Source organism: Muntiacus reevesi, chromosome 1 (assembly GCF_963930625.1).
Source record: "Muntiacus reevesi chromosome 1, mMunRee1.1, whole genome shotgun sequence".
Classification (NCBI taxonomy): Eukaryota; Metazoa; Chordata; class Mammalia; order Artiodactyla; family Cervidae; genus Muntiacus; species Muntiacus reevesi.
The window spans coordinates 282,244,355-282,259,333 of NC_089249.1; the positions used below are offsets into that span (position 1 = coordinate 282,244,355).

Sequence of the window (14,979 nt, forward strand, 5' to 3'; positions counted from 1 at the left end):
CTGGGCAGGCTTATTTATTATGCATTTTATCAGAACATTTCAAAATTGGTAGGGAACTAATACTACCAACCCTCATTCCAAGGGAAAAAACTTGCTTCTCTGGGCAAATATGGTAAGTGAAACATCAAGCTCTTCTATTTTACATATAAAGAGTCCCTCTTAAAAAGAAAATGTGTCATTTATACATTCATTTAAAAATCTTAACATGTCACATGCTTACATTGGGGGGGGGGGCAGGAAGACATGTATTTTTCTTCCCTATTAAGTATTTTATATGTGCTCATAATCCTACTTTTGGAGATCTCTAAGCAACTTTTATAAATACCATCAGATGGCAAAGTTGTTTACCTATAATATGAAAATGAAGCAAGAACTGGGAACAGAAATCAGTGGGAACCTGAGACGCTGTCTCACTTAATACGTGGTATTTATTTAACCTTTACCATACTGTTAGGAAGAAGGAGAAAGGATGATATTTATGCCCATTATGTGGGAAAACTCAAGCTACATAAAATTTAAATAAATTATTTTAGTAAGCTATTAACAAAGAAACTGGAGAACAGAAGTCTCCTCCAGCTTTCCCCCAACATAGTACAGAGAATAAATCAACTCGGTAGCTATTCAAATTAACGAGATGAAATCTAACATCGAACTGATTTGATAATTTCCTGACAACTGAGGTCATTTTTCTCTCCAACAAATCTTAGTATTTGTTGTGTTAAGAACCTTTATGTACAATTTATCATTGTTAATATTAGGCCAGAGGTAATAAATGGCAAATGTAGTTACATTTCATTCACAATAAGGGCTGATGTAATGATAAATGCCATCATTCATAGAGTTTTCACCTTTAAGTCAGATGCCAGAACACAATGACACAAATTCAATTGTTTGAAAAGAACTAGGAATTTTATGAAGAGAACTGTCTTCTTAGAAATAAGAAAAACTGATAAATCAATTTCCCAGACAGGTAAAGTCAATGCTGAACATGGACATGCTGTCTCTGTCAAAATATAACTTTTAAAAATAAAGATAAAACTGTTGTTTAAAAGTTTAAAATTCTTAACAGCTGAATATACTCTGGGTCTGTTTAAACACTATGATTACCATATCAATCTAGTTATCTTCCTAGATATAGACTCAAGGTATCTTATAATGGTTATGCTTGTGAGCAATTTCATAAAGTTAAAGACTCCAGAAAACATGATCGATTACTCCAACACAAAATATGCCATGATTTTGTTTATAAATGTTAGTTATCCTTTGCATATGTGCCACAATTTATTTAGGCATTGACAGCCTACATATGAAGAACTAGCAAAATGATTTTTCAGCTCAGTAAGAAACCATTATTCACTATCAATAACACAGCTCTGTGCAAATGGAAAATGCGGTGTTTTTCAGACATGAGCAGAAACAGCTTTTAATTCAGACAGTTACTCACATAGGACATCCTCCAGAATGTCTTTGGTGGTAGCTCAAAATTAACACCAAGTTTATGGGCAAACGTTTGTCCCAAAAAACCACCAGAAACTGTGCTTGCGTTGCTCTGGAGGGAGAAAGTGTGCTAGAGGGCACAGGAGCAGGGGAGCGGAGCCGGAGACAGAGGAGCGGAGGAGAGCCCACAGAGCGGCCCAGGGCGGAAATCAGAGGATCCTGGAAGAGCGAGTTTGGCATCAAGCAGGCAGACAATAAAACAGGCTTCCCTTATTTGGGGGTGGGGCTTCAGACAGCAATACCGGGCCTAGACGGCCAGTCGCTACTGAAGGGAAAAGACCAGGAGGTGAGGAGCTGTCTGAGCAAGCAGGAGGCGATGTGACGCTCCGGGTTAGAGAGGGCAGGCCCCAGGACAAACGCCAAAAGCCCAGCAGAAGCACGCCACACCCAGTTCTGCTTGAGATCTCTGCTGCAAGCTGAAGAGCCCCATAGAAAGCACAGGAGAACGAACGTCAACCTACAGACTCAGCGACCAGACTGCTGTGGGTTCAACGCTCCTCCACGCCATACTTAGCCAGTCCACTGACTGGTCAAGGGGAATCAAAGTACATACACTATTTAGGTGAAACCCTACCCCTAAGAAAGTGAGGCACAGCTGTAAAGACTTTTGTTTTGGACACAAAGAACTTAGAAACTGATCTTTGCGTGAAGAGCTCTTTGTGACATTCTCATCCCAGGATCGTGATTATATCTTCAGAGATGACCTCCCTGAGCAGCCAAAATTTCTCTCCACTACATTAAATTACTCTAATTCTCTAAATATCACTTTACACTATCTGATAAGTTTCTTAATTATCTACCACAACTCCAAAAATAAAAGTTTCAAGAGAACAGGAAATCCGCCTATCTTGTTGACTGCTGAATCTCACTGACCATTGTACTAGTAGACACTGAGTGAATACTTGTTGAATGAACAAACTGACAAGTGTACGGACAGATGACTGAAAACATAACTGTTTAATTAAGTCCTCAATAAACAAACGCTTGATAACTAAAGATTTTACTCTTTAAAGGCCAGAAGTTCAATCCAGACTGCTGTGTGTGTGTGTGTGTGTGTGTGTGTGTGGTTAGTCGCTCATTTGTGTCCGACCTTTTCAACCCTTTGGACTGTAGCTCACCAGGATCCACTGCCCATTGGATATTTCAGCCAAGAATCCTGGAGTGGGTTGCCATTTCCTTCTCCAGGGGATCTTCCCAACCCAGGGATCAAACCTTCGACTCCTGTGTCTCCTGCACTGCAGGTAGATCAGGGAAGCCCAGATTCTCAGCAACTATCTATAGAAATAAATGACGATATAGCAGACAAATTTTTTTTTAATTAAGGCTTTGATCTCTGAGCAGTCACCTACTATCCACTTTAATTTGGAGCTAAACTGCCAAAGAAAACAACATTTTTAAAAATATTTCTCACACAGAATGCTGTCAAACATTCCAAAGAGAAAAAATAATAACTTAAAAAAAGACAGAGTAAAAGATTGTAAACATGAATACAAGAAGGACATAGCATTATTCTAAGAAAAAATGACCAGTTACCTGGTCTCTTACATACTTCACTCAAGTAAATGCTAAGAGTAGCACTAGATCAAAACAGAGATGGGAAAGACTAAGCATGTTTACCTGACAGTAATCAAGGCTATGGTTTTTCCAGTGGTCATATATGGATGTGAGAGTTGGATGGTAAAGAAAGCTGAGCGCTGAAGAATTGATGCTTTTGAACTGTGGTGTTGGAGAACACTTTTGAGAGTCCCTTGGACTGCAAGGAAATCCAACCAGTCCATCCTAAAGGAAACCAGTCCTGAATATTCATTGGTAGGACAGATGCTGAAGCTGAAACTCCAGAACTTTTGCCACCTGATGTGAAGAACTGACTCCTTGGAAAAGACCCTGATGCTGGGAAAGATTGAAGGCAGGAGGAGAAGAGGACAACAGAGGATGAGATGGCATCCTCTGGATGGCATCACCAACTCAGTGGAGTGAGTCTGAGTAACTCTGGGAGCGGGTGGTGGACAGAGAGGCCTGGCGTGCTGTGGTCCGTGGGGGCGCAAAGAGTTCGGCGCGACTGAGCAGCTGAACTGAACTGACAGTTATCAGCATTTCCCTGATGTTTCCTTTGCCACTAATGTCAAATTTAACAGCCTAATTGGAATAAAACTTTCCCATCAGGAATGTACCAAAATACATCTATCCCCAAACTAGGCAATACGAGAAATACAGCTTTAAAACTCAACTTTATGGGACTTCCCCGTGGTCCAGTGCCGAAGACTCTAAGCTCTCAATGCAGGGGGCCTGGGGTTTGATTCCTGGTCAGGGAACCAGACCCCATGTGCTGCCGTGAAGACTGAAGCTCCTGTGTGCTGCAACTAAGACCCAATGCAACCAAATAAATAAATATTTTTTTAAAAAAAGAACTCAACTCCAGTTAAATAGTTGATAAGTAGTCAAACCAAGCCAAACAAAAATGAAGTATAAAATAGTTTGTTATGTGATATGAATAGACATTGGCATTCTTATCAATTAATTTTGGTACATAGAACATCTTTCATTCTCTTAACTGATATTCTGTAATCTAAAATTTTCTCATGTCTACAACAGCATGGTAAGTTATACCACAGAAACGCAACCACTTTCTCAGTTACCTTACAGAGAGTAAGTTACACCTGATACGGTTTTACTGCTTGCACTGCAATATATTAATGTTTTAGAATACTGTTCATCTGTGGATAATCTATATTAGAGACTAATTTAACAATCTTAATTATCTCAAAGATGCTAGCATTTTAGTTAACACACTATTCATGATTTTCATATCCACATCTCCACCACTAGTAATCTAAATGGAATCACTAAACGAAAAATTATTTACATATCAGAATACTATTTACATATTATAAGTCCTTATAAAGTTTTTTTTAAGGTATCTTTAAATTCTAGGTTTTCTTTAGCAAGAAAACACTTCATTTGAAGATGGCATCATGTTGAACCACCAGAAATTATTTTTAACTTTTTATTATGAAAAATCTCTAATTAGAAAAAAGTAGAGGAAACAATTTCAAGGAGCATTCACACATACACCCTTGGAGGTCAGCAATGACCGACTCGTGGTCACGCTTCTGTGACTCACATGGGGACACTTCCCATCTCCCTCCCCCTCTGAACTGCTTTTAAGAGAATCTCAGAACTTAACATTATCATATTTGTATTTCAAAAACTATCTTTAGTAGATCCTCAGGTTTTAAATATTTACACAATGCAGGGTTTCGTGGTTTTATTAAACTGTTTATACTTTACCAGGAGTTGGTTTTATAACACAAAACTAAAACATGTTTTAAAAGGACTCTGAGGAGGTTCCTCTCGATAATCTACAACATCAACAGCAATTTTAACACAGCTAGAATAAGTTATTTTTTATTCCTGCTTCTTCAAGTACCTTCTGGCAGGCTCTGATTACAGAATTTGTATTCTGTTTTTAAGAATAAAAATTAGAAAGGAAAGGCAAGTCATAATGCCATAGTTTTAATCAATCACTAGAACTTAATTTTTCTTTGCTTTGCTTTCAAGGCAAAAGTACTCATAAGAAGATCAATTCATTCTTGGAATTTAGATGTACTGAGACAAATTTAGACATTTCACTACAAATACAGATGGAGCCGTAAATATAAAAGATCAGAACATCAGAAATTCCATAGCAAAAATCTGTGGTAAATTACCAATTTTCAGAAGGAAGAAATTTCTGGGGCGGGGGGCAGTAGGGGGAGAGAAAACAGAGAATCCCTACACTGCTCTCTAGCTTGAAGAGTTTATTCTCCAAGTCTTTGATGTGAATTTCGGAGAGCTACCAAATGAAAGGGTAAGGCTATGTCATTTTTACATCAACCACTTGTTTCTGGGCATGCTAGGAGGAGAGGCATTCAAGAACCTCTTCAGAACTTCGCTTTCAAAGCTTAATTATGAATGGAATAGCATAGCAGGAAGACAGAGAAATTCAATGTGTGTACATAGACCTCTGTCCACAGGCCAAGATTTTATTTCCAAAAGGACACAGGGCCTTCTCATCGAACAATGCCATGGTTAGCTCATCATACCGACACAGAGTTTGTGCCAGGACATTTAATCTTCCGATGTTCCACTATTCATTACTCCCTGATGCTTGCCAACGACCAACCAGACTGAGCCCATTCAGGATAAACTTAGAGCTGGGCCCAATCAAAGGGCTTCAAGGAAAGCATGAACCAGTGTTTTGTACGCAGGATCCTGCCGCTGGCAGTGTCTATTAATGTGACACTGTTCCCAGCTAATTCTTTTCCGTTAGAAAACGGCTTTTGAACTAAATTGAGTTACCTCTCTGCTGTATTTTAACACTGTATGTGTGTTTAGTTGCTCAGTCATGTCCAACTCTTTGTGACCCTTCTGACACAAAAAGGAGAGAATGTTTATAATTAGCCATTTTAAAACACACTTTGTGATAGTCATTTTCCAAGCAATCTTCTCCCACGCTTTGCAATGGCACATGGACAGGGAAACTGGACAACAAGTACCAACTCTTAATCATCATCTATACTATGCTTTGTTTTTATTTTAATTAACAAAAATTTTTCAAAAACACTAAAATATAGAATAGAATGTACAAAGAATGCCACTTCAGTTGGGAGAAATGGTAAGGATATACTTGATAAAAATTTCAAAATAGACATCACAGAGGCAAAACAACAACAACAATGAGAAAATGGTGTGTTTGACAGGCCTGTGTGAACGGGCTCACCAGTTCCCAGGGCAGCTGCACTCCAGGGTGGAGGAGCTCATTCAGTGCAGAATGTGAGTGGCGGGACTCAGATGAGATGAGTTCAATCAGTCTCGGCAGCCTGTCCTCAAGGAATGAGGATTAAATACATCTTTCTTCTTTCAACTCCCATTACAAACTACTGGGTTTCTGTCTCCAAAGAGTAAGATTCATGAAAATGAAATATGGAGAGACAGAGGGGTCATCAGTGAAGCTGTGTATGTGCTCAGACACTCAGTATTTCTAACTCTGAGACCCCTCGAACGGTAGCCCGCCAGGCTCCTCTGTCCATGGCATTCTCCTGGCAAGAATGCTGGAGCGGGCTGCCACTCCCTCCTCCGGGGGACCTTCCCGACCCGGGGGTCACACCCGCATCTCCTGAGTCTGCTGCACTTGCAGGCAGGCTCTCTACCACCATGCCGCCTGGGAAACCCATCAGAGAAGCTGATTGCCCCCAAAACAGACTCTTAAGTGACACTGTACTATTTTTAAATATTGAAATTTTTAATGCCAAATCCATCCCAAATTAGGAAAATAATTTATTACAAGTTTTAATCTCCATTTGGTAGCTCTATCTCCACAAATTTTTAGAACTGAGGGAACAAAATCAAGAGTATGGTGATTAAAGAGATGAAACTCAGAGCTGAGATCTGATCCTGATTTCACCACTAACTGGGATCTTAGACAAATTATTTAATCGTTCTTAGTTACAAGTTCCTCATTTGTTAAAATGGAAACAACGCCCACATTGTGGCTTTGTATTTGGTGTGTGTCTGGTGAAGAGACGTCGTTCCATTTCAGCTTGGTCTACCCTGTTGACCTGTCTTACTGCTGGACTTCTCTATGGTTCTGCTCTCATTTATGTTCACAACTGTACATACGACACCAACAATAAAAAACACAAGACAAAAACCCTCCATGAGAAGATACTGCTGCACACACAACACAGTGTTGTAATTTTCCCCATGTGTCACTCATGCTTGACTGTCTAAAGAATTCCTGGCAGAAGAAATATTTAAATTACATTGTTTATAAGATTGGATATCTTATGAGAAAGCAATTTTCTCACAGCATTTTTTTTTCTGCCAATAATATATACTATTCTAAACAATGTAAAGTCAGAGTTGAGAGACTAAAAAGAAGTAATATTAACTAGTAGGAAAAGTTAGACATGTAATAAACCCCACAATAAAGCCAATCAGAGGGGGAAGAAAGGGTATTTGCCATCGGAATTAGTGTGTACTTTGCAAATACATATAACATCTTGTGAAACTATGGAACTATCTAATTTTTCTGTCTAAAGGTTTTATTCTATGTGAGCCAGTTAATCTGTCCTTACTCTGCTTAAAACCATCAGCTGTGAATTCACTTTGATAGAATTTGGAAAACAATCAGAGCAAAAAACACCCATTTCATCAGCTTTAAATAATTATGCAGAAGGTAACCTGTAGTCAGTAATTCAATTTCTAAAACTTCAGAAAACTTCCTGCGGCTTATGATTTTAAGCTGCAGACGTTTTGTTTTCCAGTGGCACGAAGCACTTTCAAATTCAAACAGCATTCCTTAGAAAAATGCACAAAGCTGGGCATTTTCTCTGCTTCAAAAATTGTACATTTGTTGTTTTTGTTGCTTAAATGATCACTTGATCAGGGGATCCCATCATCTGATATTTTCCATGTAAACCTGCCCTAGTAATTTAAGAAACAATAAAATACAGCACTGGTCAGCAGAGGTTTGTGAGCACTAAAACTAAAGAAAACATGTGAGAAGATTACTTTTGAGCTTTCATGTCATGTCGCACATTTTATCAGGAAATCTCATACTCCTGCTGTAAAACTTTATTTGTCAACTGTTTCACGGGAAAGATACTCTCTTTTTCACTTACCACAATGGGTATATTGCTTTCATTTTGATGGAAGGGATGTTTTGGAAGCTAGTTGGTCTTTTATACTTAGAAGTATAACAGGTCTCTTCTGCAGTTTTTGTACTGACTTTAGTTCACCTCTCAGAAAGTTTCCCTTCATTCATCCTTTTTCTCAGTTCACAACCAGGCGAATCTTACACTTATTTTTTTATACTGATTTTCCCTTTTATTCCCCTCAAGTTAACACCCTCTTTTCTGCTTCCCTGGAACAAACTGCCAAATTGTAAGCTGTATGCAGGACATTCTCAAATTTCCTTCATCGATTTTATCCTCTCCATTATCCAAATGCTAATTTTACATGCAATTACATCTCTAAATGTTCTTTTTATTAGAAAGGTTACCTACAATAAAAATAGAGAAATGTATCAATCCTCTAAGACTTCTCCTGAATTTTACAAGGATTACACTAAGATGTAGGTTCAAAATGCCCAATTCAATCAACAGTACTTACTGAGTATCTCCTACAAGGCAGATATCTGTGTATTCCTGATGAGGAAGAACAAAGGCTTAAGATATAGCCTCTGTCCTCTGAGGAGCTTCTCACGTTAGCCAGACAAGTAGGACCAACACACATGAAAATATGAAAAAACAGATACAAAGAGTAAAAGGATTCATTCACTGAGTGTAATACGTGATTCATAGTTCTGGGACAAAGCACGTGTCACAAAACAACACTTACAGGATGTTCCTTTTTCTATTAAAAACATATTAAAAATTACTGGAAAGACAGAACTCTGCGAGCAAAAAGAATTTTACCTTCTCCTTCTCACAATTTGGATGCTGGGTTTTTTTTTTTTGTTTTGGTTTTCTTTTAAGTATGAATTAACAAAGAACCAACAATAAATAAATAGATTCAGATGGGTGAAGAGAAAAGAAGTCTTCTTGGAAAAGGCAGAACTGATGTGGGCAGGCAGAGAAAGCACACAGCACTCTAAAAGAAAAGCTGTTGGCACTTGAAAAAGATTGTAATTGTGCCAGCTTGTCTTTAAGAGGTGATTCAGGTAAAACTGTAGTAGAAAAGTTGGGACTGCTGTAAACTGGTGAAGGCTTTTAGATAATCTCGTTATTAAGTCATTAGATCTTGCATATGTTTCTCAAAGTTTCTTGTAACTATAAAGAAGGTAAAGGGGAAAAACACAGCTTTCTTTGGATAAATAACTAAGTCACAAACACAAATAGGAAAAATGTGGGAAGAAATTTAAAAACGAGGAAAGAGTTTAACCCTTGATTATCTGTATATGTAAATTATCTGCTTCATCATATTCTTCCCAAAAGGAACTGGACAGAAGATAAGCTTTGTTTTCAATATTTTTGCTGATATAACTAAAGTTAACTAACTTTACAGACAAAAAAGAAACTTACAACTTTTACAGAGTTTATATTCTATTTTTAAAAAAGGCCATTCAGCAGAAAAAAAAAAAACCTTAATATCGCCATTTATTTGGTTAAGAATACACATCAAAAAAAAAAGCAAAATTGACAGTGACAGAGAAATAAGAAGAGTCTGAGGCTTCACAATTTGCAAATTAACTTTACATATTATTTTACTGAACCACTGCGAGAAAGTAAGGGATTAATCCTACTTGAAATAGTGGGAAACAGAGGTTCACAGAAGTGGAGTGATTGACTTCTCAAGGTCACTCAAGTAGTAAGAAATAAGCTGGGTCTGAAACCCAGTTCTAATTTGAGGGCTCTTTCTACTATATCACTGCTACCAACTGCACCACAGGATGTTGCTGTTTAATCACGAAGTTCTGTCAGACTCGTGCAACCCCATGGACGGCAGCCCCCGAGGCTCCTCGGTCCACGGGATTTCCCAGGCAAGAGTACGGTAGGGGCTGCCACTTCCTTTTCCCAGGGATCACACTGCCATCTCCTGCACTGCACGTGGATTCTTTACCGGTGAGACACCGGGGAAGCCCCCACCACAATATGTGCTAGGGGAAAACTGAGAGTGTAGAATGACCAAGGCAGGAGACGATTCCACTGCTCCTAAATGTGAAAATAAAATACAACTTAAAAGACAGACAATGACAAGTGCTGGCAAAAGTGTGGAGAGTGGAGGCTTCACACACTGCTGGTGGGACTATCAAATGGTACAGCCACTATGGAAAAGGGTCTAGAGTTCCTCAAAGTATTATACCTGAAGTTACCACATGACCCAGTCATTCCACTTCCAGACAGACAGATAAATAGATAGGATAGAAACAAAGAAGATATATATAATATGTGTATTTTATACATTATAAACACAATTTTAAGCACAACTGTAAAATATTATATATATCTATCTCCATTGCATCAGAGATGCCGTCCAGCCATCTCATCCTCTGACGCCCTCTCTTCTGCCCTCAGTCTTTCCCAGCATCAGGGACTTTTCCAATGAGTCACCTGTTGGCATCAGATGACCAAAATACCAGTGCAATGGACACGAACTTGGGCAAACTTTGGGAGGTGGTGAGGGCCAGATGAGGCCTGGAGTGCTGCAGTTCATGGGGTCGTAAAGAGTTGGATATGACTGGACAACTGAACAATAAAAATATAAAAAAATCTCCAAGGGAAATGAAAATACCTGCCCACATAAAAACTTACACACAAATGCTCATAACAGCATTATTCCAGATAGTCACAAAGTAGAAACAACTCAATGAGTGGACAAAATGTGGGATATATATCCATTCAATGGAATATTATCTGACAAGAAAAAGTGAAGTACAAATAAGTGCTACAACATGGAAGAGCATTGAAAACACTGCGTTAAGTGAAAGAAGCCAGCCACAAAAGGGCACATACTATTAGTCCACTGATATGACCTATCCAGCAGAAGGAAGTCTGTAGAGACAGAAAGGAGATGAATAGTTGCCAGGGGCTGCGGAAAAGGGATAATTGGGAGTGACTGCTATTAGTTACAGGGCTGATGAAATATCCTACAATTAGCCTGTGGTGACGGTTGTAATATAATAAATACACCTTAAGATGGTGAATTTCATGATATGTGATATACATCCAATAAATGTGCCATTTTTAAGAGCTGAAAGAATTAAAAGCAGAAAAAATTTTAAAATAGGAATTTTTACAAAAATAAATTATATACAATTTTTCCCTAACAACCTCTGAATTTTAAACACAACTGTAAAAGTGTATTATTTTATATCTTTTGTTCACTGAGATTAAAAAAACCAAAGTTTTTCAACTGTGATTAAGTATTATATAAAACAATTCAGTTTCCTCTGTAGCTTGAAAATGTCATTTCACTAAGCTTCTTTAAAACATTCTTTTCACTCCACAAGTCTTAAACACAGAGAAATAAAAAGGTGAATTACAGAATTCAAGATGCCTTTATGAAATGCTTCATTTCATTCATTCATTTCATTCATTCATTCATTCATTTGAATGAATATTCAGGAACGGATAAAGTAAAAGACATTTTTAAAGGGACAGGTGCCATGTACATAAAGTAAATGCACCTCCTGGGAGCCTGAAGGACGTTGACAGGTAGGGGTGGGCACACGTTTGCTTAGGGCTGACTCAGGTAAGCCTGTCCCACATCTTCTTTCTGCTCATCTTTCTCTGACATGTATCCTAACCGATGTCTGCCAAAAAACACTTATTTTGATTCTGTTTTTATTTGAAATTGAATTAATTATATCCTAGAGAATAAAATAAAAAATTTTTGTCTTTATTTCTGTTTTTCTAAAACTTGAGAATCTATCCTATGAAATGTAAATAGTATTATCCTGTTTCATTTGACTTAACACACATGCTTACTCACTAGAGAAGTGTGGTGTAGAGGGAAGTGCAGAACAGAAGAGCCAGGCTTCCTGAGTTCTAATCCTGGCTCTGCAACTGATTAGCTATAGCTCTATGAGCCCAGGGTAAGTAAGTCACTTAACCTGTCTGGGGTCAGGTTCTTCAACTTAAGCAGAAAAGTAATCATAACTTCCTTGCAAGCTTGTGTGAGGATTAAATGAATTAACAGACACATATACATAAAGCACTTTGATCAGTGCTGTGTACATAGTATGGCAGAACCACAGCCTAAGAGTCGGCTCATTCCTTAGAATGAAGACAGGAACAATCTGCAGTCCCTCCCTTTACCTGCAGCTTACACCAGGGTCAGCCTCGACCCAGCCGGGCATCTGGGCTCAGAGAGCACAGCACATGAGCAGGACGGCTGCCTCTCTTCCCTGGCCCGGCCCCTTCACAGAAAGCGCCCTGTGGCTCCCCATCAGAGAGAAGGAGTGTTGGGACCATCACTTCAGAGAGACAGCAATACCCCCCAAAGATAATCCTCTCCATAAACGAGCTACTTTAATTCCCAATGTTCCTTTTTACTACTTGTTGCCTCCATTTTCTATCCTGTTCCTGATTTATAAGAGCCTTTTAAGTATTTCTTTCTTCCTCTAAAATTACACACGACAATCATTCATTGCTATACTACTTAAGAAAGGTCACTTGGAATGGAAAGGAGGAATCAATCTTAAAAAAACCGACCTAGAATATTGAGTATGTCCTTTCACAAAAATGCAGTGAAAATCTCCGTAGCCTTTATGGTGATAAAATAATGAAATTTGTTCATTACATACACAATGCTGATATACAGAATATTGCCTCCTTGCCTAAATATAGGAAGGTCTCAGTTTTCTGAACAGAAGGAAATGGAAAAGGCAATGGACTAGAAAAAGAACAAGCTTTCAAAAACACTCAACACCTTGGAAACTCCATTCCTTAGCTACAACTTAGTACAGCAACACTGGGTTTTATGTTGGCCAAGACCAGTCCTCAAGGGAGGACAGGCTCCCCTCTTCTTCTTTTTAGTTCCCACATATAATCTAAATTGACTCTAACCTTAGACTATATGCTAATCTCCACTCCTATCATTCAGGTCCACACCACAATCATATCTTACTTAAGCTAACAGAACACTGTCTAACTAACTTCTCTCCATCCTTTCCCTGATACTATGTATTCACTACTCACCAGCCAGCATGATTACTGTAAACCATAAATGAGATCAGGTCACTCTCTCAATTAAAACCTTCCAAAAGCTTTTCAGCACATGTGGAAACCCAGACCTCTTCACATGACCTACAAGACCCCTCATAACCTGCCTGCTGCTGAGCACCCCAACCTTCTACCCTCTCCCCACTTCCTTCACAGACTTGGCTCTGGGTATACTGCTCTTTCTGCTTCTCACACACACCACTGTGCTTCTGATCCAAGCACTGCATTGCTCTTTCCTCAGGGATCCCCACGACTCACCCCTGGACTGCACTCCAGCCTCTGCTCCAGGGCCAGCTCCAGGGAGGCAGACCCTCACCAGCTGGAGGAAACTGCAAACGTAAGCCCCAGGCACACAGCCTACTCCCTAGACCACTTAAGCCGCCATAGTAATACTCTTCTTACCACTATATGAAGAATATTTTTATTTGTTCATTATTCATCCCTCCTCCTGGAATGAAAATCCATGAAGGCAGGGTCTGTTTGTTCACTGTTGTAACTCCAGTGCCAAGAATAGGGAGAACTCAGCAAGAATTTGTTGAACAAATAATCACAAGGATCTCAGGGAAAGTGCTTAGGAAACTATGAAATATTATGTGCTCTTCAGATATAGCAGTCATCTTCGCACTCTTAGGGCTGAGCACCTAGTAAATTTGAAGGATGAATCCATGAATGACTGATTGCAGTATGATAGATGGATTCATAAATGAATGAACTTGTGTTTAAGAATAATCAGGTCAGGCAAGGCCTATATATATGAATGACTATATATAGGGTAGGCCTATATATTTGAATGAAGAAATGAATGAATATATTCATTCATATATTTGAATAAAGATACGAGAGACTACCAAAAAAAATTTTTTTTATTAACCCTCTCCATTTTTTTCAGCACTAAGTAGAACACTCCTTAGATATCCTGGATTTGTGTTTTTACCTGAAACAAGACAAACTGGGGGAGAAAGTACCCTGTTAGATCAGGCTCCCCAGTGGGCCAAAAGAGTCACACCCTCAGACACCTATCGGGGAAGTAAAAATTATAGTAGCCAGGAAAATACCTGAGCTTTGCAAAAGGAAAAGCAAGGAGTGATGGAGAGACTGGGATAGTATGCTGTCCATGCTCCCCTCCCAGGATTCCGAAACCTGAAATCCTATGAGCTTTCATTATTTTTATTACATATGTATGGAAGGACTGATGCTGAAGCTGAAACTCCAATACTCTGGCCCCCTGATGCAAAGAAAGGACTCACTGGAAAAGACCCTGATGCTGGGAAAGATTGAAGGCAGGAGGAGAAGGTGACGACAAAGGATGAGATGGTTGCGTGGCATCACCAAATCAATGGACTCTAGGAATTGGTGATGGATAGAGAGGCCTGGGGCGCTGCAGTCCATGGGGTCGCAAAAGAGTCGGACACGACTGAGCCACTTAACTGAACTGACTGAATATAAACAACATATAGCAATACAAGAGCAATACATGATTAAGATGCTTTGTGATTTTTTTATAGTAACATTGTTACTGAAACGCAGGTACATGTGCCTGAGGCACAGAGACTTGAAACAATGCCAAAAGGTTGGGAGTCTGAAGCAGAGACGGGTTTACTGAGGGCCACGCAAGGAGAGGAGCGACTCATGCCATAAATACCCCAAACTCCCCGAAAGCTTTCAGCAAAGGCCTTTTCAAGGAAAGGTGAGGGAGCTGCGGGGGGGTTAGCTGCTGTAAACTTTTTGGTGTCAGATCCTTTGCCCCAGAGGTCAAGTCATGGTCTGGTCACGAGGT

General features: G+C 39.2%; 1 protein-coding gene across 5 annotated transcripts in view; it reads right to left on the reverse strand.

The window, feature by feature from the left end:
- Positions 1 to 14,979, reverse strand: part of FBXL17 (F-box and leucine rich repeat protein 17) — a 498,131-nt gene that overhangs the window by 234,951 nt on the left and 248,201 nt on the right. Inside the window, exon 8 of one of the 5 annotated variants that reach the window (XM_065923198.1) lies at positions 9,685 to 10,190. The exons of the other annotated variants lie outside the window; for them this stretch is intronic. Within the exon in view, the coding sequence (XP_065779270.1) occupies positions 10,136 to 10,190 (55 nt within the window). The 3' untranslated portion in view covers positions 9,685 to 10,135. Of the gene's footprint in view, positions 1 to 9,684; positions 10,191 to 14,979 lie in introns of those variants that run through there. 5 annotated transcript variants of the gene reach the window in all.